The sequence below is a fragment of the Lissotriton helveticus genome, chromosome 3_1, assembly GCF_964261635.1.
Source record: "Lissotriton helveticus chromosome 3_1, aLisHel1.1, whole genome shotgun sequence".
NCBI lineage: Eukaryota > Metazoa > Chordata > Amphibia > Caudata > Salamandridae > Lissotriton > Lissotriton helveticus.
Genome location: NC_136061.1, coordinates 982,732,067 through 982,758,138, shown reverse-complemented (window position 1 = coordinate 982,758,138; position 26,072 = coordinate 982,732,067). Strand labels below are relative to the sequence as shown.

Sequence of the window (26,072 nt, the reverse complement as noted above, 5' to 3'; positions counted from 1 at the left end):
CCACAAAACAAAATCACAAAATTACACGAAATGCAGAACCAGTATTTAGTACTATAGTATGCATGAAATGCATCCATGTATCTATTTTGAGAGGAAGGATGCATCCCTGTATCTATGTTGACAGCACGGACACATTTGAAACAGAAAAACCATAGAGGTGCGAACGACAGCCTCTCGTATGCTGGCCGATCACATTGTTACTGTGTCCCGAGCCAAAATTGTGGCACAGGCGTAGCGTAATTATGCTGTGTAGTGTGGTTTCAGTCATGGGCGTAGGAAGCGTGGGGGACGCGGGGGATATATCCCCCCCAGATTTTAGAGTGGGGGGGACACGGGGGACAAGGGTGGGGGAACGAGGCGACAAAAGACTTTCCCCTCTGCCTTCTGTTATTCACAGGGCCATTAGCAGGCGTAAGTGCTACCTAATGGCCCTGTACTTGACCTGCCTGGAGTCAAAGTCTTCAAAGAGGCCACCCGCCCTCTGCCCTTTGTCATGCTGCATGAAGGCTCTGCAGTCTGGGAAGGGCAGAGAAGGAAAAAAAACTCTGTCTCTTTTCCGTCATGCCCAGAGAAGGCAAGCACAGTGCCCACTCCTGATCTGACTCTGGCAGCTTCCCTCCGCCCCCCTCCCTCTCTTTATTCCTCCATCTCTTTCTGTCTCGGTCTCCCTCCTCCTTCAGTTCTGATTTCTAGAGACAGCTCTTAAGTACTCTCTCTTGCTTCACCTTTTCCTTATTTGTTTCCCTGTGAAATGGATCCAAAAATGAGCAGACCACTTTGGCTGGAAATGTCCGCATTTGCTGACTGTTGTATAATTCCAAAGAAAAACCTCAGACAGAGAGAAAAAAATGATTAAATATCTAAAGAAAGCGTCACAGAGTGGTCAGGCCAGATTGTTATTTACACCCACACACATTATCGCCACTTTACAGAGTTTGCCAGTGAAAACGCTACTTTCTTTTTTTTTTCCTTCTTTCTTTAAACAACATTGTTTTTTCAGGGTGGGTAAGTGCACCATTCCTAAAGGGACTGCAATACCTGGTTGATAGGTGGAGTGGAAATGTTTAATATGATCGTTTTCAACTATTTTAATTAATTATTTTAGCTTATAAAATGTGTACTGCGGCTCTGTGTCCGGGGATGTGGTCCTTTTTAAACCAAACTGCTTACATTTTGAAAGGATTTGAGCAATGGACATTGAAATGGGTCCCTTCCTAATCCTGTAGTCCTGTCCTGAATGTTTCAAGCAAAATCACTTAAAACTGTTAAGGTAACCATGTTGTTCCTGAATACATTTCACATGCTTTGCTTCTTCTTGCATTCCTTATGAGTGTTTACTTTTTCCAGGGTGATTCATTTTTTTCAGGCAGCATTTTACTGTTGTCTAGTGCATAATTTGGATTTAGTCGCAGCACAATTGAGTTGTAGCTGAAGGCAGTGCAAATTTCTCTCAGTGGGGCAAAATGGTGTTCAGTGTGGGAGAGGATGTGGCACTCTGGCCAGAGCTGCTGAATTTGGAACTGGCGCACCATTTTCAGCCTTCATGACCAGTCCACCAGACCACACTCCTGACAGAACTGATTCTGATGCTACACCTTAGAAGGCCCAATAGACCTTAGAAGCCCTGGTGTCTTAGCACCCGCAGGTGGACCCTAACGGTGGCAAGTGTGAGTGAATCTTGAAGGCCTGTCTACCACATTCCATACTGCAGTTCACCTCCAGTCTTGTGAGCAGGTATACGAAGAAGCACACCCTAGATCGACAGTGACACTGAGGTCACAAGATCCTTGAGGCCAGTCCACCGCACCCATTGGTACCTCCATTGGCCTTTTTCAGCAGTAGTAGTGCAACTCACCAGGAAACGGCAATGAAGGATTTGCATGCACACCAAACTTAGAGGGTGATTATAATGGAGGTGGGACCGCCATGTCACCCCGTCAGTGGTGGCCCCACCGCGATCGGTGACTGCATCACCACCAGCCATTTAACAATGGTGGGTGGTTCCCTGGCGGTGGGAAAAACCAACCGCCACGCACCCGACTGGCTCCTTGGGCCCTCCAGTGCGGCGGAGGGGCTCGTGGTTCCTTCAGTGCTAGTGGTGCCTACCAGGCACCGCACTAGGGATTACGACACCTCTTACCTGCAAGCCTATCCATGGCGGTTCACCCGCCATGGAAAAGTTGGCGGAAAGGGACGTTGGGGGCTCATAGCAGGCCACTTTCCCCCCAGGCATAGGACCCGGGGGCATCTAAGATGCCCCCCTACATATCACTGAACCATGTGGCAGGCACCGCATTGTGCCTGTCACGTAGTGCAGTGATATATGTAACATGTCAGTTTTTACATTGCAGCGGATGATGCAGCCAGCAGCACCTGCTGCAATGTAAAAGATAGGCACTGCAAACGCCATGATGGCGGTCGCATTGTAATTACTATTTTGGGGCCGCCACCTTGAAGGCCAGCGGTTCCATTCCCCGATTTGATGGCGGACGGACTGAAGTCCGCCTGCCATCGTAATCAGCCCCTAATTTTGCAAACTTCATGGCCTCTGCTTCATTCACAAACACTTTTAACATGTGCAGCCTGCTTTCGCCCCACTGGAGTTATGCAGTAATGGAGGCCAAAAATATGTCGCAGTGTTGACTAAATTATGCAACAATAAAAAGGCTGCAGCGTAATGTGGTGCATTTTATGATACTTTATTATTTTGATATATTTATACATACTAACAGCCTCTGCAAAGCTTTTGCATCATTAGTACCTGTGTAACATACAAATGCAGCAGTGGGAAAGGTGACCAGTCAACCTTTGCAAAGGGCCCTACACTTCACAGCAACATAAGTCACATTTCTTTTTGTAGTTTTTGATCCGTTTGAGCTACAAAATTGTTTTGGGTAAAATTGTTAGATTAGGCAGCAGATGTATTATGTGGCAAATATGATACAGCCATAGTTAAGTGGAAAACATTTTTCCACTTAACTGAATTTTGTTCCAGCATTGTAGTTGATCAATTTGTAAGTACGCTAAACCCAAAAGTCGAGTATGGACACAATTTGCATTTTAAAAGCAGTCCTACAACACAGGGCTACTTTTAAACTGACCTCTAGCTTCAGCAGTGCACACATGCAAACGCAGAAAGGGATGCTGGCCTCTAAACTGCCATGCCCTATTATATTCTAGGGACTTAAAGGTAGTTCTAATCCCCCTGCCCTATTATGTAGTAAGGCCATATAGGAGAGGTCATAGGGGTACCCTAACCCATAGTGCACCCTAGTGTAAGTAGGTGTTTTCACAGTATCTTTAAGTTTCTCTTTCAGAATAGCACTGGCCCTGTGCCTGTTCAGGCAGAGGCCAGGGTCAGTCAGTCAGGTACCACCAGTACCAGTCAGCAAAACTTTGGGGAGTGTGCAGGGCACAGGATAACTTTGCAACACTAAAGAAGCACAAACTCAGAATTTAAAACATAACACCATGGTTGGGGGGTTCTCTTTATTAACACAGAATTGATTTCTATCCTAATTAATCAATTTTTCAACATTAGGATGAGGAAAGACTGGGGAAAAATCAAAACGTTCTAATCTATACCTTGAAGTTTTCATGCAGTTCTCTGATGACGGTTAATAGCTCACTGTTCAATGTTAGGATTTTAACTTATAAACTGAAAATACCAAAAGAATCTCTATTATGTTATGTTACATAAATTTATAGCGCACACAGCTACTCATGAGTATCCCGGCGCGGAGCCTGGCGGGGGAGGAGATGCAGTACTAGCAGGAGAATAGATGAGTTTTCAGTTTCCTCCTGAAAATAGCAGGGTCCTGGATAGTGCGTAAAGCAAGAGGAAGGGCGTTCCAGTCAGCCGCCGCCTTCACCGTAAAAGAACTGCCCCCTATTCTCTGAAGCTTAAAGCGAGGGGTCAAAGCATAGCAAAGGGACGAGGACCACAAAGGACGTGCAGGACCATGAAAAGAAAAGCGGCTCTGTAAATAGAGAGGACCACGATCATGCAGGGCATGTTGGGCCAAAATCAAGGATTTAAATTTGACTCGCTCCAATATGGGGAGCTAGTGAAGAGAGCATAGCTGTTGTCGGATACTGTTTCTAGCCGGAATGCCCAACAAAAGTCTGACTGCTGCATTTTGAACCACCTGCAGTTTTTTCAGCAGGTACCCAGGAACACCAGCTAAGAGGGCATTCGCATAGTCCAACCTAGACAGGATCAGAGCACAGGCAACAGCTTTCCTCGCTGCTAGAGGGAGGAGTGGGCAAAATCTTCTGAGGGTTTTAAGCAGGCTGAAAACAACATCCAGCCAGCTTGTTGATGTGTGTCGAGAAGGAAAGACATTCATTAAACCAAACCCCCAAGTTTTTTGCTGCATTCCCTAATGAGGTGGGTGAAGGAAACTCAGGAGGCCAGAGCTGCTCTCTGTAATTAAGGGGAAATTTGCCAAAGAGCAGAACCTCCGTTTTTTTCTACATTACATTTAAGCTGCGCCTCAGCCAGCCATTTAAAAATCTAGGACAGTGTTGAACCGGTAATACCGTGTCCGCCTCTTTGTCCCAGGTAAAAAGCAGCTGGATATCATCTGCATATGCCATCACCTTAGCCCCCAACTCCTCTGCCAAATAGACCAGCGGGGTCACATAGATGTTAAAAAGAAGGGGGCTAAGTGAGGAACCCTGTGGAACACCGGTTGTTACCGGTTGAGGGGAGGAGGAGGATGGTGGGATCCAGATCTGCTCGGCACGCCCATCCAGACATGACCTAAACCAGTCCCACACGAGGCCTGACAGACCGATCTTAGCCAGACATGAGAGAAAAGAACGTGTGGGACCGCGTCGAAAGCCGCCGAGAGGTCAAGCAAAATTAATGCTGCTCTCCCGCCGGCAACAAAGCACTCCCGGATGGCTTCAGCCACCTCCACCAGCACAGTTTCTGTGCTGTGGGATGCCCTGAACCCTGATTGAGCAGGGTGCAGAAGCAACTCCCTTTCCACAAAGCCTGTCAACAGCTTATTGACCACCTTCTCACACACCTTCGCCACAGCAAGGAGGAGGGAGATAGGTCGGTAATTTCCTAAGCAGAGGGTGTCCAGCAACGGCTTTTTTTTAGAAAAGGAAGGATCTTGGCCTCCTTCCAAGCCCGCAGGACCACCCTTTTCTGAAGAGACAGATTGATAATGGTATTAACCTCAGTATTGATAACCTCGACAACTGCTGCCAGTGTCCTTGCTGGGCAGGGGTCGGAAGGTAAGCCTGATTTCAGAACCTTCAAAATTTTATGACACACCAATGGGTCCACTGTGCTGAATACGGACCAGGTGGGGACTAGACCAGCAGATGACATTCTAAAGGTATCTCCATAGTGCTAATGCGAGGAATAAATGCTGCTTGGATAGCCTGAATCTTATACCTAAAACAGCAGGAAAGGGTGTTGCACCAAGAAGGTGAAGATAGCGACACACTTGCTTGAGCCATCGGGGACTTGAAGCTCTGAACAACAGCAGTAACTCACTGACCTATTTACATGATATGCATTTTGTGATCTGCGTGGAACACGTTCTTTGCGCAGGCATATTACCCCACTGTGGCTACCTCACCAAGAGTCAAAACGTCCACTAGACAAACCTCTGATCTCTCTCAATAAAGAACATTAATCACCGAAGTTATCTTCACATTTTTATTGTTGCCTGAAAATTGCTGCAGACCAGGAATGCAGCAGCAGGTATTTTTCAAACCATAATGCGCTTGCAAACACGACGCCCCCACCCTAAGTCAGCGACCTTTGTTTGCTTGGTGCATGAAGATGCAAGATTCATATACATGTTTTTTTTAACATTTGGTCTGATTACTATATGACTGTATATAACAATAACGCATACATGCAAACTGTAACATGCCTGCTTTTCTCAATATTTCACTTTGAAAGTATGCAATTGTATTTGTTTAACGGGCGGTGATTTGTATAGGGTCACTGGGAAGTCCACGAGGTTGTCCCTGTCCCCCCCAGAATTTTAGTGTCTCCTACGCCCCTGGTTTCAGTAATGTTACGTAATTAGTAAAATTATGTTAGATTGCCCCAGCATTACAGAAATGTCGTCGGGACTAGCTGGAACATTTGAAGGATTGTTAAGTAAGTGACGAAAACATTGGGTACACAGTCCGTAGGCCTTAATGCATGCTAGTTCTTAAAAGGGAATTTGGCGTTGATAAGCAGCAGGCCTCTCATCCCTCCACCCTACACGTTGCAGCAAAATGGTTGCTAATTCAGAGCCTGCCCCTTTCATCTTCGTTTCCCAAGACAGGAAGCCTTTCCAGAGGCAGAGCCTGGCATGCCTGCTCCGTCCCCTGCTAATGACGGGGAGGAGGCAATGAAAACATCCGAAGGAACTTTGCTCCAGCAAGGACAGCCGTCAGGAACAGACCACTGAAACATCAACGGGGGTCGGAAAAGGAGTGAAAGTGACGGGGGAGGGTACACGTCATAAATAATGAACATTGCTTGCACTGGGGAGTCTGGGAAAATCCTTCGTGAGGACATTAAACAAGCATTTACAATGCAATGGTCTCGGCAATATTATAGGTAGAGCTATTGGTATTGCTCATTATTTTTTTATCTTGTTTGTATCCCTAAATAAATGGCATTGTCATTTCTATGGGCATTAGCTTTTTTTTTTGCATATGCGATACCTATTGCATTAGCAGAGAGAGAGTGAGGTAGTGAGATAGAGAGAGAGTGAGGTTTTGAAATAATAGAGAGTGAGGTATTGAAATAGAGAGAGAGTGAGGTAGAAAGAGAGTGAGGTAGTGAGATAGAGAGAGTGAGGTAGTGAAAGAGTGAGGTAGTGAGGGAGAGGGATGTTGTGAGGTAGTGAGATATAAGCATAGAGTGATGTAGTGAGATAGAGAGAGAGGTAGTGAAAGAGAGAGTGAAAGTGAGTTAGTGAAATAGAAAGTGAGGTAGTGAGAGAGTGATTGAGGTAGTGAGTTAGAGAGAGAGGGAAGTTGTGAGCTTGTGAGCTAGAGAGTGAGGTAGTGAGAGAGTGAGGTAGTGATGTTTTGAGAGAGAGAAGTTGTGAGATAGTGAGGTAGTGAGATAGATAGAGTGGAGTAGTGAGCTAGAGAGAGTTATGTAGTGAGAGAGAGAGGTAGATAGAGAGTGAGGTAGTGAGAGACAGAGAGAGTGAGGTAGTGAAAGAGTGAGGTAGTGAGGGAGACACAATAAGACAGTCTACTGTTCCTCCTGCATTATCCGAGGATAAGGTTTTGGTGACTAAGAAACCTTTCATACACAATTTTAAATAAAGTGGGGTTACATCAAATAAATACCACTGGTTTAAAAAAAAAAAGTATATAGATTTTTTGCGCAAACTTAAAAAAGATTAAATAAAGTAAGGTTTGCATAATTGACCTGCCAATTAAAAAAGTAGTACAATGCTTCTATTCCGACACTTTCCCAGGATTGCGAAGTGGAGCAACAGTGGGTATTACAGGAAAAGAGCTACCAGATTACATGCTTTTTCAGTAAAAGCTGAGATATGATATCCTAGTGAGCGTGTGCCCTCAATCTCTGGGGCTTAATACCTTTACTTCAGCTAGTCCACAGCAGTCCACATGCTGTTTGCATGCCATGCGGACCGATTGGTAACAACTGCGGTTAGCACAAATGGCTGATGCATTAAAAGAGTGCATTTGGCAGGTGGGCTGACAGAGACTAAGATGCCTGCTTTGCGACAGAGCTCCCACTCATAGTCCCATATCCCTGCCCGCCCTGGTGATCCAGGTGCATGGAGACCTGTGAGGGAAAGAAGCCCTGAACCACAAATCCACCTTCCAAGAATGGAAAGAAAGGTACTGAGGTAACTGAGGCGCCGTCCTACAGCCCTACACCAGACCACTATCATTTCAATAGCTGTGTCACCAGGGGTGGCAGCCACGGACATTAAACAATCCATCTGTGCAAATGTGAATTTACATTTAATTCTGGATGAGCCCACCGCACTTTTAAATAAGGTAGAGGGTTGTTTCTGTCACTGCATCTGCGAGTAGCCCCCCACCCGTCCGACATGTATTTTGCTGTTTCTGTAGGCTTACTAAAACAGCTCGCCAGCCCCCGGCTATGGCGGGTCGGTGGGCCGCTTCCTCGCTCGAGACACGGACGGGGGGGAGGGGGGGGGGTGCTGGGGGCGGAAAAGGAGACACGGACAGCATTGTGGGGGTCTCTCTAAGCATGGCCCATAGGTGAGACTGTTATTGCATCCAGAGGGTGGGTGGGGGAGGTGGCGAGTCTCTCAAACGTCCGTGGGCAATTTAATTAAGGGTGTGGCTTAAAAACACAAACGCTAAAAATGTGTGCTAAGCATAGTGTGCCGTCCGACATGTATTTTGCTGTTTCTGTCACTGCATCTGCGAGTAGCCCCCCACCCGTCCGACATGTATTTTGGTGTTTCTGTAGGCTTACTAAAACAGCTCGTCAGCCCCCGGCTATGGCGGGTCGGTGGGCCGCTTCCTCGCTCTCGGGCACCTTCCCAGCGCCTGGCAGCCTCGGGCTGCTGCAGGCACAGCACACTGCCGCACCCGCATGCAAGATAACTCAAGCAAGCAAGTTAATGGGTACCCCTGCCCCCCAACACCCACTCACACTCACCGCGGGGATCCAGCAACGGATGCAGCGGCAGCAGGGCCTCCCGCCAGTGACGACACTCCGAACTCGGCCCAGGGAACAGCGCACATGGCAGGCTCCACCCAAAGCCGCACGCTCCGCGCTGCAAACGAGTGAAGAGCCGAGAGTGCCCAGGCAGGGGAGGGCTTGTCACAGGGCAGTAAGAGGGCAGAAGTAAGGGCGGCATAACCGGGTGTCTGTGGATTGCAGAGGAAGGGCTAAATGAAAGATCGATCCTCACTGCAGACAACAACAAAAATGGCGGCCTCAAGATTCCGATTTTTTCGGATTCGGGGGCGTGGTTTTGCTGATTTGAGTGACAGACAACGTCACTGTCTAAAGAACAGCAAAATTTACGCCCCCGAATCCGAAAAAGACGGGGCTTGTTTGGAGTGACGCATCTCTCCTCCAATGGCTGGCCTCCGTTTAGGAAGCCAGCCAATGAAGGAGAGACAGGGCAGGGAGGCGGGACCTTCTGCGCTACTAAGAGTCATTAAATCTCCGGCCTAAGACTGCGCAAGCGCAGCCTTTTAGGCCTTCGACCTAAAAAGAATGAACAAAAATTAGTGTTATACAACATCCAGGAGGGCTCAATTACAGTGATATCTTGACCAACAGGTTGTGGACAGTTCGCTGATAGAAATTAAGGAAAAAATAAACTAGTCTAACTAGATCTGGGAGCTCTTCCCTCCCTTCTTCATTTTCCGGATAATAAACCCATATGACTGTTAATGTACCCAAATGCACGAACTAGCTGGCTGATACCAAAATATTTATTTTGCACTCGCCATTACACGACTTTGGGCATTATCCCTGCATTCTGGAAAACAAAATAGAAGGGCTCATAAGGGCGTAAAGTCAGCAAACCCTAACATTTTTTTTGTTATACGCCGTGGCCGGCCCTCGCCCATCCCTCCAGCTGCTCCCTTCTTCACCATGACAGCTGTTAGGAGCATCCCACCCTGAGTTTCACACGGGACACAGGAAGAAGAAAGTGGCTCCCTTCAACCCGTAACTGCTACCCGTGTAAATAGCAAAGACGGACACTTGAGCACTGTAAACTCTAATCTGGTAGAAGTGTGGTCATTTTGGAATAATTGTAATTCACGGTAAAAGGCTTAGAAAAACAAGATTACTTAACAGAGGCTTACAAAGAAACAAAAATTAATGCAAAGATGCACAACATTATGCGACCCTTCAACAGAAGTGGGCTGGCAGCAGAGGGGTGGTGGGAAAAGCACGCCGGGTCACGCGGCGCCGGAAGGTGTCGCATGCATAAGGTGCTGAGGCACCGGATCCCCCGAGGCGGGAAGCCTCCAAGCCCCCGTCAGGGAAGAAAGGAGCGAACCTTCAAAGGGAAACAAGATCTCCCTCCCACCAGAGCCCTGGTAGAGTACCTCCAAGAGATGGTCCGCCGAAAAGTGAGCAATCGGGTCACCCATGCGCAGAATACCCACAGCCGTGGACACCGCATGAGCGAAGTCTGCACCCACCTCCATAGGGCCCACGGTGGAGAAATCAGCTCCTCCATGGGCAACGGCTGCAACTAAGGCGGCCGTCCCCGAAGCGAAGCGGGACGGGCAAGGGCCAGACCTGGAAGTCAGAAGGAACCGAAAAATGGGGAACCTGCCGCTCCTCCGACGAAAATCTCTGCCTCAGAAATGGCAGGGAGCCACCCTTTGACGATGCCGGTGAAAAAGACAACACGGTGGCCAGTCTCCGGGGAGGACAACACCAATATGCAGCCAGCCTCTGGAGAAGAGGGAGCATCCGAAGACGAATCCGCAACTCAACACCTGTCTGGAGCCGTAGAGTTCGCCACCTGAGGCTGGACGGCAACGCCATCCGGCGCCGAAGGAGTCGCCAGATAGGGCTCCTCTAAGCCACACCGCGCCGGGGACCAAAGCGGGCCAGATCCGAAGTGGTCAGGAGGCGTCGTCAGAACGGCGCCGACTCGACCTCCGCCGAGGCAGCCGCCTGAGTGGAGGAATGAGAGGGACCAGGGGAGTGACACAAAGCCCTCCGCCAGCCTCAGCCCAGCATGTGACGGAGGTGGCCCGGCAAACCATGCGGCGCCGCCAGGGCCAACTCAACCTCCGACGAGGCAGCCGCCTGCATGGAGGGACGAGAAAGGCTCGTAGGAGGGCAAGGGGTCCCCACCCAGCCTCGACCCAGAGCGGGACGAGGAGGGTCCACCGACCCCTTGTCAAAGGACCGAGAGGGGCTCGGGGATGGGACCCAAGCCCCGGCGACCTCCCGTAACACCAGAGGGACTCCCGCAGGAGTTTGCGGCAAGTCAGAGGTGCCGTGGTCTGAAGGAGAGACCCCTGAGGGGCCGCACCGCAACAGCACCACATCCTCCAAGCCTGGATTCGAACCAGTCGGCGCCAGGGCTGGAGCCACCGGTAGCGCCCCAGAGGGCCCAGCGCAAGGCAAGGGATCCGCTGATGCCCCAGGAGGGGGAGGAGGAGGAGGAGGAGATGCCAGCGAGGCCTGCAAAGCCGCCGCGTATGTCTCCATCTGGACTCTCAACGCCCCATCACTGGGAAACGGAAGATAGGAGGCCGACACGAGGGGCCGCATCACCCGCGGAGAGTACACGCCCCCGGCAGGCCGAACACCAGCCCCCGGGGACAAACTGCGACAGTTGTGGAATCAGCTCCTCGATGAGGGACTGAAAACGATATTGCGAGTCACCGTAACATCCTTGCAATTTCTCAGATTGAGAATGGCAGGACTGGGACGAATCCCATGTAGACCTCCTTTTTCTTCTGCTTCGACTTACAAGAAGACATGGGCCACGACAAGTACCGATCACATGAACAACCTCTAGAGTAGGAACGGATCCGCACGCTCAACTTTGAGCAGGAATTTTGAAACTTCTTTTACTGCTATGCAACATGCAGCTTCGCATTCCTGAATGCCTTAAGGTTCGTTAGGGGACACTCCTCGCAGGGCATGGGGTCATGCCTTGAATCCAAACACCAAAGGGACACCATGTGGAGATCTGTCAGCCATTTGTTTGTGACAATCCCTGTAAGGCTTAAACCCCATAGTTTAAGGACGAGACATAGTATCCTTGCAAACTGAGAATATGAACATTTTCTAGGAAAAAACTTTCAGTGATGATGACAAAGATAGAAGTGAGCTCCGCATTCGCAGTAAACTTACAGGGGTGGTGCTTATATGCGGATCCACCATCACTTCTGGGGCGGAATAAAGTCAAAAGGGAGCAGCACGGAACCACCTATCAGAACGGAGTAACAATGCTGTTAAAAAGTTCAGGATCTAGTATGGCTCCTAGGGATATTCTAAAGGCGCGAGATCTGCAGTAAGAACTATCCATCGAAATCTGAAATTCAACATTGCTATCCAAAATCACTCCATGACTAAGGCTGTGTCAATCCACAAAGCAAATTGGACACCAATTTTCACTACATAGGCATCCTTGGCTGAAATCAATGCTGGTACTTTAGAGAAACCACAAGTGACACTGAACACATGCTCTTCCCATGCACATTTGTAAAACCACTGTGGGATGAGATAGAAACACTAGTTTATGCCGATTTTAGGCATAATATCAACTTTGAAAATTACCACAGTTACAATGTGATTCTACCCTATTAACCAACCCCTCTCTTGTATTCCAAACAGACCGATTATTAATAGGCTTATTCTCAACACTAGGATTTAAATCCATTCAGACAAAATGGAAAAGCTTGAGGAATCTTCCGTAGCACACAGACTACCTCGCCAGGATGAACAAACTTGACATTGTCCGCTTTCTTTTTCAATCTCTCATCTTCCCAACTATAGCAAACACAGTAACATAAGACCCTTAACATAGAATATACTCATTATACCAAAATGGATGAATACACAATAGAGTCTATTTCTATCTTCTTCTTTACTCTCATTGATCCCCTCAGCTACTCTCTCATTCTTTTCTGAATATTAAGTACTTTGACGCTATTAATACCAGAACGCCAATTAAGAATCAATAAAAGAGCAAAAACCAGAATATTAACCAGAAGGTGCTGCAAATATATAAGACCCATTCTTCAAGTTGAACCAAAAGAAATAACTGGGAACCCGTTAATTGCCTTACAATGTAATGGCATTACTCTTAAAGGTTGCAGGCATATACCATGTGTACATATATGCTGTTTTCTGTTTCTCATAAGCTAATAAATCATTTTGGAATCATAAAAAGGTTATGTTAAAAAAACAAATTATAGTTAATGCTTCTCACAGCTTGGTAACGTCCACTTAGGAACACGGATGTTCAATTCCTATACCAGTCTATGAAATTTCATTTCATGTCTTCATCTATTACTGGTCATCTCCTACACTTCACCACCTATTGAAATCTGTACTAGCCTCCATTCATTCCGTGACCAGCTGTGATTTCAGATCCATTTATGGTCACCTTCTATTGCAGTTGATAATCATTGGTCAAATTTCTCCTAAGCTGTGAGATGTCGGAGGCTCTTCTTTCACTCAGCAATTAAGGATCGTTGTCATTTTGTGAAGAAACCGAAGTATTCGTTCCAACATAACATTGTCATAACTAGAGCATCTGTAAACAATACTGGCTCTGCTTCACTGAGCCCAAACACCACATGGCCCACAGGCATACTTCTGTTTACAAACTTCATTAACATAATGTTGATCCTAAACACCAGCATCAGTGTAGTCATGGCTAACATCCCCTTCAAAGCATAGCCACCACTGCTCAACATGAAACTATCAATGGTCATCTTCAACCTCATCCTTTAAATTATCAACCCAACCATTAAATAATCAGCTGATTGAAGATCAACGCTCTCCCCTTGCCATAAGAGGTTAAGCCCCCACAAAATACAACCAGTACAAAACCATGCCTTTGTCCAATGCCAGTCAAAGACCAAATTCTGTCCAACAGGGGTGAAAAACATCAAACACTAGGAGAACAGTGATTCCAGACGCATTCTGGTCAAATAGAGATTCCTGATCGCAAGCAAACACGCTCACAGAGGCCAGCTCCAGTCACACACTTAGCCAAGCCTAGTAAAACACACTCCTAGGTGAGTACTGGTCCACCCATACCCCAAGATCACTTGATTCTGCCCCAGTACCAAAGGAACCCCGTTTCAGGCAATGACCAAGAAATCAAATAAAGGGACTGTATAGATGGATAGCATTAGAAGGATAATATATGCAAATCATACAAGTTAAGAAAAACAGCAAAAAACAAAGAATAAGACAATGAATTTGGTGAGTGTCAGAGAACGAGAAAACCTATTAGACTGACCTGATCTGTGAACTCAGGCTTAGGCTGCACAGCAGGGAGAACAGTCTGGTTTGCTGTGAATGATACTGCTGCAGACTCAGAATGCACTGTGGGTCGGACAACAGACTGTGGAGCTGTGAACGCAGATGTTGCTGAAGTAGCTGGCTGAGCTACTGGCCGGACAAGAGGTGCTTGCACAGGGAATGCAGAAGGTGGCTCTGACCTGATAAGGGAAGTCTGGAATGTGAACTCTGATGCTTTTGGTGTTTTCTGTTGCACAGATGGCCGTACATGAGGATGTTGGAACTTGAACTCTGATGCTTTTGGTGAATCCGAAGTTACAGCTTGAACTGGTGTGGGTTGGGCAGTGAACACGGAGGAAGTCTCTGGCTGCGTCCTGGGACGAACAAGAGGCTGTTGAAAAGCGAAGTCTGTTGCTTTCAGAGGCTCAGTTGACCTAGCTAAAGGCTGGTGTAAAAGGAACACAGAGGATGGTGGAGGCTGTGGTTGCACTGATGGTGGGGCAAGTGGTGGCTGCAATGTGAAAGCTGAAGGGGGCTCCGGCTGCATTGAAGAACGTGCGAGAACCTGCCGAGGAGTGAACGTTGGAACACCAGCAGGCAGAGGAGACATGGATGACAGTAGTGGCTGAGGAGCAGGTAAAGAATCAGTAAGAACCTGAGGATGGACTTTCACCAGTGGCACAGCTGGTCCCAGACCCTTTTCTTCAGTTTGTCCACCTGTGAATGTACATAAAGTAAAATCTGAGAACACTTCCTGTGAGTGGATAGGTAGAGGGAAAGGACAGAAAATGTAAAGGAATGGAGCAGACATCCGGACATTTTATGTGTTATAAAATTTTACAAAACACTCTTAGCATCAGCCAACGCATTTGAAGAATATTTGCAGCTATATTAATCCAGGGATACCGGGGGGGGGGGTAACTGGGTATATACAACTGTAGATAAGCATAATCCAAATTATTTTGGAGTGATGCATTTAAAAAGTGGTAAAAGCAGCATGACATAGAGAATTTATTAAATTCGATCTAACACAGAGCTGGGACTGCTTTTGCCAGGACTATACCATAAGAAATCTGTTACTCAACTTCGACATGTACATAAAAAGAGTCTTAGATCCTCAAGAATGGATTCAGAAAAGTTTGCAGATATCCAAGTGGGGGTAAATAAATGAAATATCTAATTCTTATAGCAAACAGAAAATTATTTTATGCAGTTTGAAATAAGCCTTCCAGAATAGTTGCATAGCCTAATTTAACAGGATTCACTGACTTTCTCAGCAATGCACAGAGACCGAAGATAGTTATAGAAAATGGTACTTATGCTGTAACATTGGTCTGCAGCTTGTAGTGCCGTAGAGTCACACGCTCCACACACTCCTGCTACCTAGTGGCAGGACAGAGATTAGCTAGTAGTTTTTGTCTGAAGAAGTCTTTGTTCACGATATGCCTTTTGACCCAACTTTTTGTCCACAATACCACAATACACCAGGGAAAAGACTCCACTTCAGATTGTGTTTTTGCCAGGCAAGTGTGGTACATGGAGTAAGCATGGCTGAAAGTTATGGTGACAAAGTGAATTGAGCAATTGAAAAACCTCACCCGGTACATTGGCTCTCATTTCGGGAGGCAGGAAGGTGCAAACAGATAGGGGGTAAAAGTAAAATTGTTCCTTTTGCGCATGAGCTATAATTGCTACTGTAGAGCATGTGTTATGCATAGAATATAAAGTAGTACCCCGTTATAAACGGCGGCTAGCAGGCCAAAGAGGCTAACTTGTGAAACAAGGTTCTAAGTCTTTTTTTGGCCAACATGAAGCGCTTGACGGGCTTGAATATCCACATAAATATGGTTTAGAGTAAGTGGGTGGTGTTGACCAAGAACTGCTTTCCATATGTCTACGTCATGCCCCCAATGACAATAGTAGTTTCTCTATCTTGAAGGATCTCTCAGAGGAGCAACTGGTAAAACTCATTCCACTTATTAAATCTGGGGCACTTCAAGACCCCTGTCCCCTAAGATAATGCACTTTACCAACACACTGGAAACATGCCTCCATTCTGCCTCTGCTAAAGAAGGACAACTTGAATGCATTGGATCCTAATAACTACCGCCCGATTTCGAGGCTCCCTTTTACTGCCAAGCTGGTGGAGAAAGTTATGAATCAGTAACTTTTAGTACCTAGAGGAAAATCTGCTTCTAGGTGATACTCAACACAGTTTCAGAAAAAAAAGAAGCACTGAGGCGGCTTTAGTAATATCTACTGAAGAGATTCAGGAAGTGCTGGACAGGTTTGAGCTTTCCGCGGCTTTTGACCCGGTTAGCCACGATACACTAGTGGACCATATGCGCAGCCTAGAGATTGAGGATGCAGCATTAGATCTCCTCAAATTATCCACGCACTGGTTCTTACAACGATAGATTACTGTAACAGTCTCTATCTCAATCTCGCAGTAGGTCTTGTAAAGAGGGTCCAGACTTTGCAAAACAAGGCTGTCCGAATCCTCCTCAAAATTCCCAAACATGAATCGGCAAGAGGAGCCATCAGGAAACTGCACTGGCTGCTGGTTAAACAATACTGCACATTTAAGGCTCTGTCTCTGGCCTATAAGGCACTGCACGGACTGGGACCTGATCATTTTAGAGAGAAACTAGAAAGGTACATCCCAGCCAGGACACTACGCTCAGTCTCCGCAATTAATTTGATTGTTCCTTCCTTCAGGAGAACCAACTGGAGTGGACAGAGCTTCTTCAGGGCCACAGCAGTGCCTTGGAACAGTCTCCCACTGACACAAAGTTGCTCCCTCCCTACTCACTTTCAGAAAAGCCCTAAAGACCTGGTTGCTCCCTCAGGAGACTTAAAGGCACCTGGCCCAAGCTAAACCTGATGAGGTCATCTAATTCAGCAACTTTCATCAGTTCCTACTGCGCTAAGACGCCTAATGGCATTAGTTGCGCTTTACAAATTATATAAACTCTACTAACAGTATTTTCTAGTGGAGAGCACGGATGGCACACAAAACATGAGAAGTCTTGCCTTTGCGTAGTAGACGGGTATATATTTGACTTTCTACATAGCTAAAGCAAAATATGAAATGAGATTTCTCAATTGTGGGTTAACAAATGCGACAAAGAGTTGTTTTGTTTTGCGGATGAACTTGTCAGTTAGTGTAAAACATTAGTGCCCCAATGTCTAATGCATGAAGTGCTCTTTCCATCACTGTCTGTGGGTATGGTAAGAAACTTTGTAGCGCAATGGTTTGTTAGCCGTGTAAAGGGAAAACTACCTTGGGAAGGAAACTGGGATTAGTCCACAGAACAACTCCATCCCGTCCACCTGAAAAAAAGGTAATTCTACAGCGAGAGCTTGCTAACTCACCGACACTGCTTTGAGAAGTGATCACAGTTAGAAAGGCCACCTTTCAAGAACGGCATTGTTTTGCACAAGAATGGTATTACTCAAAGCACCACATTAAGGTTCCACGTAGGGACCAGTATTGCCCTTGGAGGGGCTACTCTCTTTAGGCCCTACATAAATGCCTGAATGACTAAAACTTTGAAGCGGGAGGAGTTTTCCTTCTTTTGCATATAATATAAGCAGTTATTGCTCGTAAGCATAGCTGAATTGATGTATGTGCTAATCCTGACTTGAAGTGCAACAGTTATCAAATGATGTCTTGCATCAAAGTGTTCAGAAGCTCTGTGTTCTTACTGAGACAGCAATATACAAACCACTTCTACTTAGCAGTATTGTGCACCGCGCTCTTAGCTTGTGGGCATGTTGTAGGATTAACATACACACCTCAGGTAATCTGGGATGCCAACACTCTATGATCACACGTGCCAAATCGAGAGGTTAATTTCTTTGAGGTTTTGATGTCTGAACTGTTCCTGATGCGGTGTCTGGTGAGGTGCCTGGCTGGGAGCTTTTTATGTGGACGGACTGATAGTTCCAGACGTTCTGTGGACCAAGATGAATGGGCCCATGGCAATTCTTGGTGTCCAGTATTTGCGAAAGGATAACACTGGGATGCCTTGCCCAGGTTGGTGCTTTCATGTTGAGCCTCAATGATGTTTGTTTGAACTTCATCACCACAAATAAAATCAGAAGTAGTAGAGGAAAAGCATAACCAAATATTCCTGATCAACTGCACAATTGTGCACTGCTCATGGACACTGTGTGGACAACTGGAGGTGAAGCCTGGGTATTTTATGTTTATGTGGTAGGAATGCGCCATCATTGAAAGTTATACTGAAGTACCTCGGAGTTTATCTCCAATTTGTGTACTTGCTGACGAGTCCTGCTAAGGGTATGCGTAAAGTCGGTGTCCACCCCTCCGCAAGGAGCTGTACCTGACAGAGTAGCCAAGAGCCAAATATTTTGAGCAGAGGGAAACAGCTGAGGGAGTAGCCCCTATCACCCCCCCCCCCACCCACCCATCACAATGTAAAGCATTACAGTCATACTGTCTGGCTACAGAAGAACTGTTTTGTACAAGTCTTTAAAATGCCCTGTTCTCAGATTTAATAACATCTCTGTTCTTGCATCCAGGTACCCTGCAGTGAGATGTCCGTGGCAACGGCTACTTGTGACTGAAGGCCCAGGAAAGACCTGCCCTGTGACAAATGCAGGTCTGTGCTCAAATCTGGCCTCTACCAATACTAGATCTTCCTACTGATCTGCCGCTTGTGACCACTGCATGGCCAGATACTCCTGTAAGGGGCGTGTATGTAGTTATTCATGGGCTACTATGATTATTCATGAGGTCATCATCTCAACCAGTTTCATTATTGTTCTTACAGTTTATGGGCTTGATGTTGGAAAAAGAAGCAGCAGCTTTTGAAAGGCTATCAACCTCTCTTGGTTTGGGTAGGCTATACCGGTTACTGACCAACAATCTAATAATTGTTGAATTTGTTGTGGTTTAAGATGGGACGTTTTAGTGTGCACTAGACTGTGTAGTAGGAACACTGCTTCATTAGCGTGTGGCTGCTGGTTATCAGCTAACCTAACAAGTTACTTACCTTCAGTAACGCTCTATCTGGTAGATATTCTAACTGCAGTTTCCTCACCTTTTAAATAGCCCCAGGTGCCAGTATGAATCTAGAGATTTTTCTCAGCATTGCTCCTGCACACAAGTAGGTGGTGTCATCCTGCTCCGTGTCAGCTTCACCCTGGAAGTGGCATCTGAGCCACATATAAGCACCTCCCCGTTCACCGACGATAGCTTCGGTCTTGATTGTCTATATCGTCCAATGCAATGCCCAAAAACTGAACAAGTGCGACAGTGTGCATCTCTCCAACTTGGGACCTTTTTATAGTTAGAAAAAGAGACTATTCCACAGAACGTGGAGGTGGGAGGGTGGGGAGCAAACTGCAGTTAGATAGAGTATCCCAACTAGAAATAAAATGTTACTTACCCAGTAAGCATCTTCTCATGGCATCTAGTGCTGTAGATTGACATGTTTTGCATACTTTGGCCAGCTACTGTTGGGCCTGGCTGTGTACATGCTGTTTTTCTTCAAAGAACTATTTTGAGTCATGAGGTATTGTGACTCCTCCTCTTCTTGGTAATGTGCATGTGCATCGACTCCGTTGTTAAAGATTGTTTACCCGCACAGCAGGTGAGGAATAAGGTGGAGCGAAGCGGTGTATAGAAAGAGATGTCCATACAGGAAAGAGAGCACTAGGAAATAGTGTTTACTACAACAGCCACAGTCATCCTGGGAGGAGGGTAGGAGCATGTGAATCTACAGCATTACATGACACAAACAGATGCTCACAAGGCAATATTTTCCTTTCAAGGCATGTGTGACTGTAGGTTCACATGCTGTGCATAGACTGTAAAGCTGCCCTCCCGACAAAAGCGGTGCTAGCCTGTGGGAGTTGCAGAGAATTGAAACAACATAGAGTGTACTACCTATCCAATGCGGGCAGGGCAGCATGTCCACATAGTAGTGTTTTGAGAAGGTATGTGGTGTGGCTCATGTAGTTGCCTTACAGATATCAGCTATGAAAATGTTTCCCAGGAAGGCCATTGAGGCCCCATTCTTTTGTGTAGAGTGGGCTCTCTGAGGAGAAGACAAAGCTCTTTTGGCTTTTGTGTAACATATTTGGATAAATTTGATTATCCACCTGGCTATGCCTGATTTAGATAGAGCCCTCCCTTTATGAGGTTCAGAAAAAGCAACAGAGAGTAGCTGTGTCTTTCTAAAAGGGTTTGTCCGGTCTATGTCGTACATGAGGACTCACTTTAAATCTAAGGTATGGAGAGCCCGTTCCGCAACAGAGTTGGGTTGTGGAAATTAAACCGGAAGATCAAAGGACTGGTTCAGGTGGAACGAGGAGACCACTATTGGAAGGAATTTAGGGTTTGTGCAGAGGACAACCCTATCCCCCTGTATTTGAAATATGAAATAAAGGTTCTTCCAATGTTAATGCCTGGAGCTCACCAACACGCCCGAGTGAAGTGAGAACATTGTTGAGATTCCATGTAGTGACTTGGAGGGGGGCGGGGGCGGGGGGGGGGGGGGGGGGAGAAGTTGCAGAGGTGAGATGACTATTAGGATCTTCCAAAAACGCCTTATTGGCTGGTATTCTTAAGAGGGAAATAAGTTGCCTGTTCTGTAGATATGCAGCCTCTGCAGCTAGGTGAGAGTGGATGGCTGTAAGAAAGTGCCCTCTTTTTGCATGGTTTCCCCCACTTTTCTCCCAAACTGTTGATGTACTTTGACTGAGTGTGCCCTGGGTTCTTCCCAACCAGGTACCCAGGGCCTATGTTCTTTCCCTAAACTGCATTGTGCAATTGGCACTCATTGGCCTAGTAAATGTTATCATAGGTACCAAGGGCACTGTGCCCAGGCAATGCCTCCAAGGGCTGCAGCACTTATTGTGCCATGCTTAGAGGCCCTGTACCTTTAAAAACACACACTGCCATTGCCGGCTGCATGTTTTGGTGTAGAACAAAGTGAAGAGTCGACATGGCACACCTTAAGAGCAACGTTCTGCTCCATTCACCAATCGCACAACCAATTCAAAATGTATTTCACAAACTCCATTTACAATTAAATATTCCTTTAATCCATTAAATCCTTCCTTTGTTCCATAACTTTCTCTTTTCTTTTTCCTTTCACGTAAAGGCTGCATCACACCCAATTTTGTCAAATGCTGCAATTATGCCTATCCAGGCCTTTTACTGTAGCACGTGGGATGCAAAATTAATTCTGGACAGCTATATTCGCTTTTCTCCCAATGCATTTTGGGCTGGACAGCCCTTCCCCAAGGGTAGCTATAAATATGTTGTAACATTTAACATCAGATATGAGCTGTAATGTCTTAACCAGAGTACAAGCTGTAATGCGTTCTTATTTGGTGAAGAAATTATGGTGCATTAACAATGTGGCCCTTTATTTTTTGGTGAACAATCAACATAAAGAATAAACACAAACATCTAAACAGGCAACATCAACCAAAATCGTGTCTTGTGCAACTGTTCACCCTGCAGAGTACATTAATCTGAACTCGCTTAGGGTGAAGCCCTCCCCAATTCACATACAAAATAAACATAAACGCCTAAACGGACAACTTCAACCAAAATCATTTCTTATGCAACTGAACACCCTACAGTGTGCATTGATCTACACTCGTTTAGCGCGAAACCCTCCCCCACACCAATCTTACTGAACGCTGTTCCTAACAATGAGACCAGCTCCACTCTTTTTTGCCACATCACTTTGCGAGTCTTCAACAAACTAACTCGTAACTCGTGCTCACAATTAAACCTACCCCCCTGGGTGCCTTCAACCAATCACCTGGTTCTAATTACCAGGTGCTAAATCCAACCTACTAAAACTCCAAGTCCCACTAACCATTGTGTGCCTTGCATTGACAACCCATCCTTTCTGCTTGAATCCAAGTGTTTACATGTAACCTCCTCCCCCAGAATGGGCAGGGTCCACGAAGGGGAAGCTTCAAAGGCTTGCCGCCTTTGTGAGCTACCCCAGCCATTTGCTGCTTCCAGCAACCGGCCCCCAAAAGATCTGACCCCCACTTTGGGCAGGAGAATCGGCGGGAAAACCATGTGAGGAAGGAAGGTGTGCCCACCTTTGCCAACCCAACCCCTCAGGTGGGGGAGGCAAGGTGAAGCGCCACTCTCAGTCCCTGCTATCTTGCAGATGGGGGGTTCCCAGCCAACCCGAGAGAGGTATATGCCCTCTCCCACTGGAGGGTGGCACAATAAGAGGTGTGGTCACCCAAAGGAAGGGACCCATTGGTTCTGAACTTTTCTTACCCGTAACATCCCTCAATCTAGTATTTAGGGGCAACCCCGGACCTTGCCTCCTCAGACAAGAACCGACCAGAAGAGGATGACGCCCACTGACTTTTCCCCAGCCCTACCAGCCTGTTCCCACCTCGAACCTGCTCCAGTGAAAACCGAGTGTGTCCTGCAGCCAGCAGCCCTCAAGTACCCAAAGGGCCTGCCCTGCCTTCCAAAACCAAGAATTTGTCTCCCGTGAGCACCGGATTATCTTCTTCCTCAAGCGTGCATTCTTTGTTACAACCGGAGAATCCCAACTGAAAACAACAGGGCACCAGATGCCAAAACAGTCTGCACCCAGCCGCCACTGCACCGCTGCAGGTGCACTTTGGGTGCTAACTCGGATCCCCCATTGCCCTGAGCCCAACACCAGGACCTTCGCTCCCACCACCTTGTGCCCTACTCGTGAGCAGCCACCAACCTGAGGCCCCCTATCCCCCAATTGGATAACACTGGGCCTCAGCACTCTGCACCCGGCCGCACTTATGCCGCTGAGGGTGTTCTGAGAGTGCAATCTCGACCCTGGGGGAACCTTGGTTCTAACCCCAGAATACCAACTCCCATAAATAGGTACTTGCCTGCAAACCATTAACTTCATCTCCTTCCATAGGATTGCATTGACTGCTTTTCCTTGAAAATTCTTCTGTGTGGAGTTGGTTTGTTTGAAACATTGAAAAAACTGCAAATGTTCTAATAGTGAATTACTTTCCTTTTGTCTAAGAAATGTCTCAGTGTGATATCCAGGCATATCACACTGATTATCAAAAGTAACTTAAAAAGTACTCTAAAAAGTAACGTGCACAGTAATCTGTAAAGTAACGGAAAGTAATTTCGTACTGTTGACTTACCTGTAATTCAACCAACTGCATTTGAACCTGTATTCAACTGTAAATCACTGCATAAGATGTAGAAAAGTATTATTTCACTTACCTGTACCACGCTTGGATTGCTTCCAGGAATAAAATAACGAAATACTATTTTTGATATAAACAAATTGGTCTGAGTTCAGTCTTAAGAGTGTGTGACATCATTTCTCGTATGAGTGTGTACAACAAATGCTTAACACTACCCTCTGATGATGCCTTTCTGCTCGCCCACACTACCACAAATAGAGAGTAAGGTGCTATCTACTTTTACCTCTGCCTACCCTTTGGGGTTCCACAAGGCTCTGTGAGCACTATACCTCCTTTTAGCCGAGTATATACAGAGCCAGCTTCCTACAATGGCATTGAAGACTAGAGCACACATCTGCAAGTGGAGCAGGTAGCAAACTGTATCCTAAATCCCGGGTGTTAAAGTGTCGATTTGTTTGAAATGACAATAATAGACAAACAGTTTCATTTGCCAGCGTAACAGGCTCATGTGGTAGGCCTGTGTGCTTCTTTCATGATGCTCATGCGGGAAAAATTGTTTACAATGCATGCGATACATCGCCTGCCGTTACAACGACCGCGTTATTACATCACATACCATTACAACACAAGTCGTTACAACGACTTGCTGTAGGGGGCAGAAGGCAGAAGGTGTTGGATTTAAAATCCAACACCTTCCCTACTGTAACACAGACTGGAGTTGGAATAGTAAATTATACTATTCCAAAATCCAGCACTCCGCCTACAGCAAGTTATTGTAACTTGTGTTGTAATGGCATGCGATGTAACATCGCGGTCGGTGTAATGACCTCATTGTAATGCCATGCAATGCATCTCATGCGTTGTACCTTGGCCTATTCTACTCATGCATTTCGGGTGGTAGACTCAGGGACCTGAATACTAGAACTTCAGGAGCCAGAGCGCAATATTAAACAACCAGGGGTCTGTATGCCCGATTTCTCCATGGTTCTGGTGAGAAGGTCCGGCCAATTGGGGAGCCTCTTGTGTGATACAATCGAGAGTTCCAACAGAGGCGTGAACCGGGGTGGTGAGCCCAAGCGGGGACCACCGGGTTGAGGGTGAGAAGTTTGCCAAAGCCTCTGAATCGCAAAAAGAAGGAGGGGGAAAGGCGGAAAAGAGTAGGCAAATATCTCCTACACCACGTAGGGAAGAAACTTTGTAGATACCCCCACCCCTCCCCTGTCAGGTGTTTTGTCACGTCAAGGCTTAGTGGTGGTGGCGGCATGCTTAGGGGAGCCACCTATACCTCTACCTTTAGTGTTATTGCCCCGGCAGGATCCTCTGAATTAGCCACTAAGGGAGGGCTGCTGTGCCTGTGGGTGCTGGAAAGTCATGGAGGCATCTGTGAAGGTGGTCTTTGAGCTTCCACAATAGAGTTTGTGGCGAAAGGACCCACATGGAACAAGCATCTACAGGATGCTCATAGTCTTTGCCGTTTCTAAATCTTTCTGTATCTGTACAAGCATTTGGTCACCTGCAGCTCCAACAGGTGTTGTCCATTCAACGCATTATTGAGCAGGTGTTGCTGAACATCCGGCTTAAAGCCGGAGTTACAGAGCCAAGCATGCTGACATGGGGCACACCTGAGTTGATGCTTCTGACAGCTGTATCGGTGGCATCAAGGGTACACTGAATGGTTGCATTAGACAGGAGTCTGCCCTCGGATACTATCTCATACCCTCTTTTTTGTGTTCATATGGGAGATATTGGAGGAGTTTCTCTCTTTCGTCCCAGTCGGCACGGTTGTAGCGTGAGAGCAAACTATTTGAATTGGCAATGCTCAAATGATTAGCTGACTGTGCTGCAACTCTTTCGCACGTGGCATCAATTCATTTAATGTCCTTATCCGGTGGAGGGGTGTCACCGGTGCCCTGAGAGTTCATCCGTTTAAGAGCGGTGTGTACCACCAGCGTGTCAGAGGTTAGTTGTCCCCCAATGTATATGGTGTCAGTAGGGGACACTTAGTACTTTATCCATACGTGGAGTGATAACCCTGGCTTTGACTGGGTCCTGAAATATGCTGGACACAGCATTCATTTGAGCATAGGCAAATACTGGGAGGAGTGATGGAGAGGGTTTCAAAAAGGAAGTACTCGTCTATAAGGTCGACATGCATATCGGCCTTGTGGTATCAGGCTGCCTGGCTACCAGCTCATGTTGTATGTATGTATGTATGTAGAGGTAGAGGTACTAGTATAGCGCACGACTACCCGGAGGCATCTCGGCGCTTGTACGAATACCGCTGAGAAACCCTTCCTGACCTTTCCCCCAAGGTGAAGCCAGGCATCCTAGCGTTGTTGGGGCCTTTGTGGAGATTAAGCAAGCTATTGCCCAGAGTTGCAGAGTGGGACCCATGATTAGAATAGGCACCGAGGCGAGAATTAACAGGTCCGAGGAAATTGAGCCCAAGACCCGCCGAGGCAGGAATTGAACCCTGGTCCCGGGCCAGACTTCCTCATCAGGGTCTGCCGCTCTAACCATTGAGCCACACTTCTCCACTTAAGATGTGTAGTTATCAGGAGGACACTGGTGGGTTGGGTGTAAGTCAGGATCAGTGTCCCTTGGATGGTCCAGGTTATATGAATCCCAGGCATCACCGTGTTGGGGTGTATCTTGAGTATCCCCCATCCAGAGCTTAGATCAGGTGACAAAACCTCACCAGCAGCCAACAGCTGAGAATGTACTTCCCCTCGAGGTCCTGGGTGCCTAAGGGGTCTGGGGTGTCATCTCCGCTCCTACGCAGCATCTAAAAAAAAAAAAAAACCCTACGGTCGCAGACAATTTTCTAAAAGTGTAAGGTGCGGCAGGCATCCTCATTATGCTCCGGTGAGAGGCAGAGGTTACTGACCTGACTGAGATCAAACCTGGGGTACTTCGCATTGCAGCAAGGACAGTATCTGAAGGGCGT

General features: G+C 46.8%; 1 protein-coding gene across 1 annotated transcript in view; it reads right to left on the bottom strand.

Annotated features, from left to right (window-relative positions):
* Positions 1-26,072, bottom strand: part of MCM3AP (minichromosome maintenance complex component 3 associated protein) — a 642,417-nt gene that overhangs the window by 369,830 nt on the left and 246,515 nt on the right. Inside the window, exon 13 of the mRNA XM_078681440.1 lies at positions 13,956-14,674. Coding sequence (XP_078537566.1) covers positions 13,956-14,674 — 719 coding nt within the window. The remainder of the gene's footprint in view (positions 1-13,955; positions 14,675-26,072) is intronic.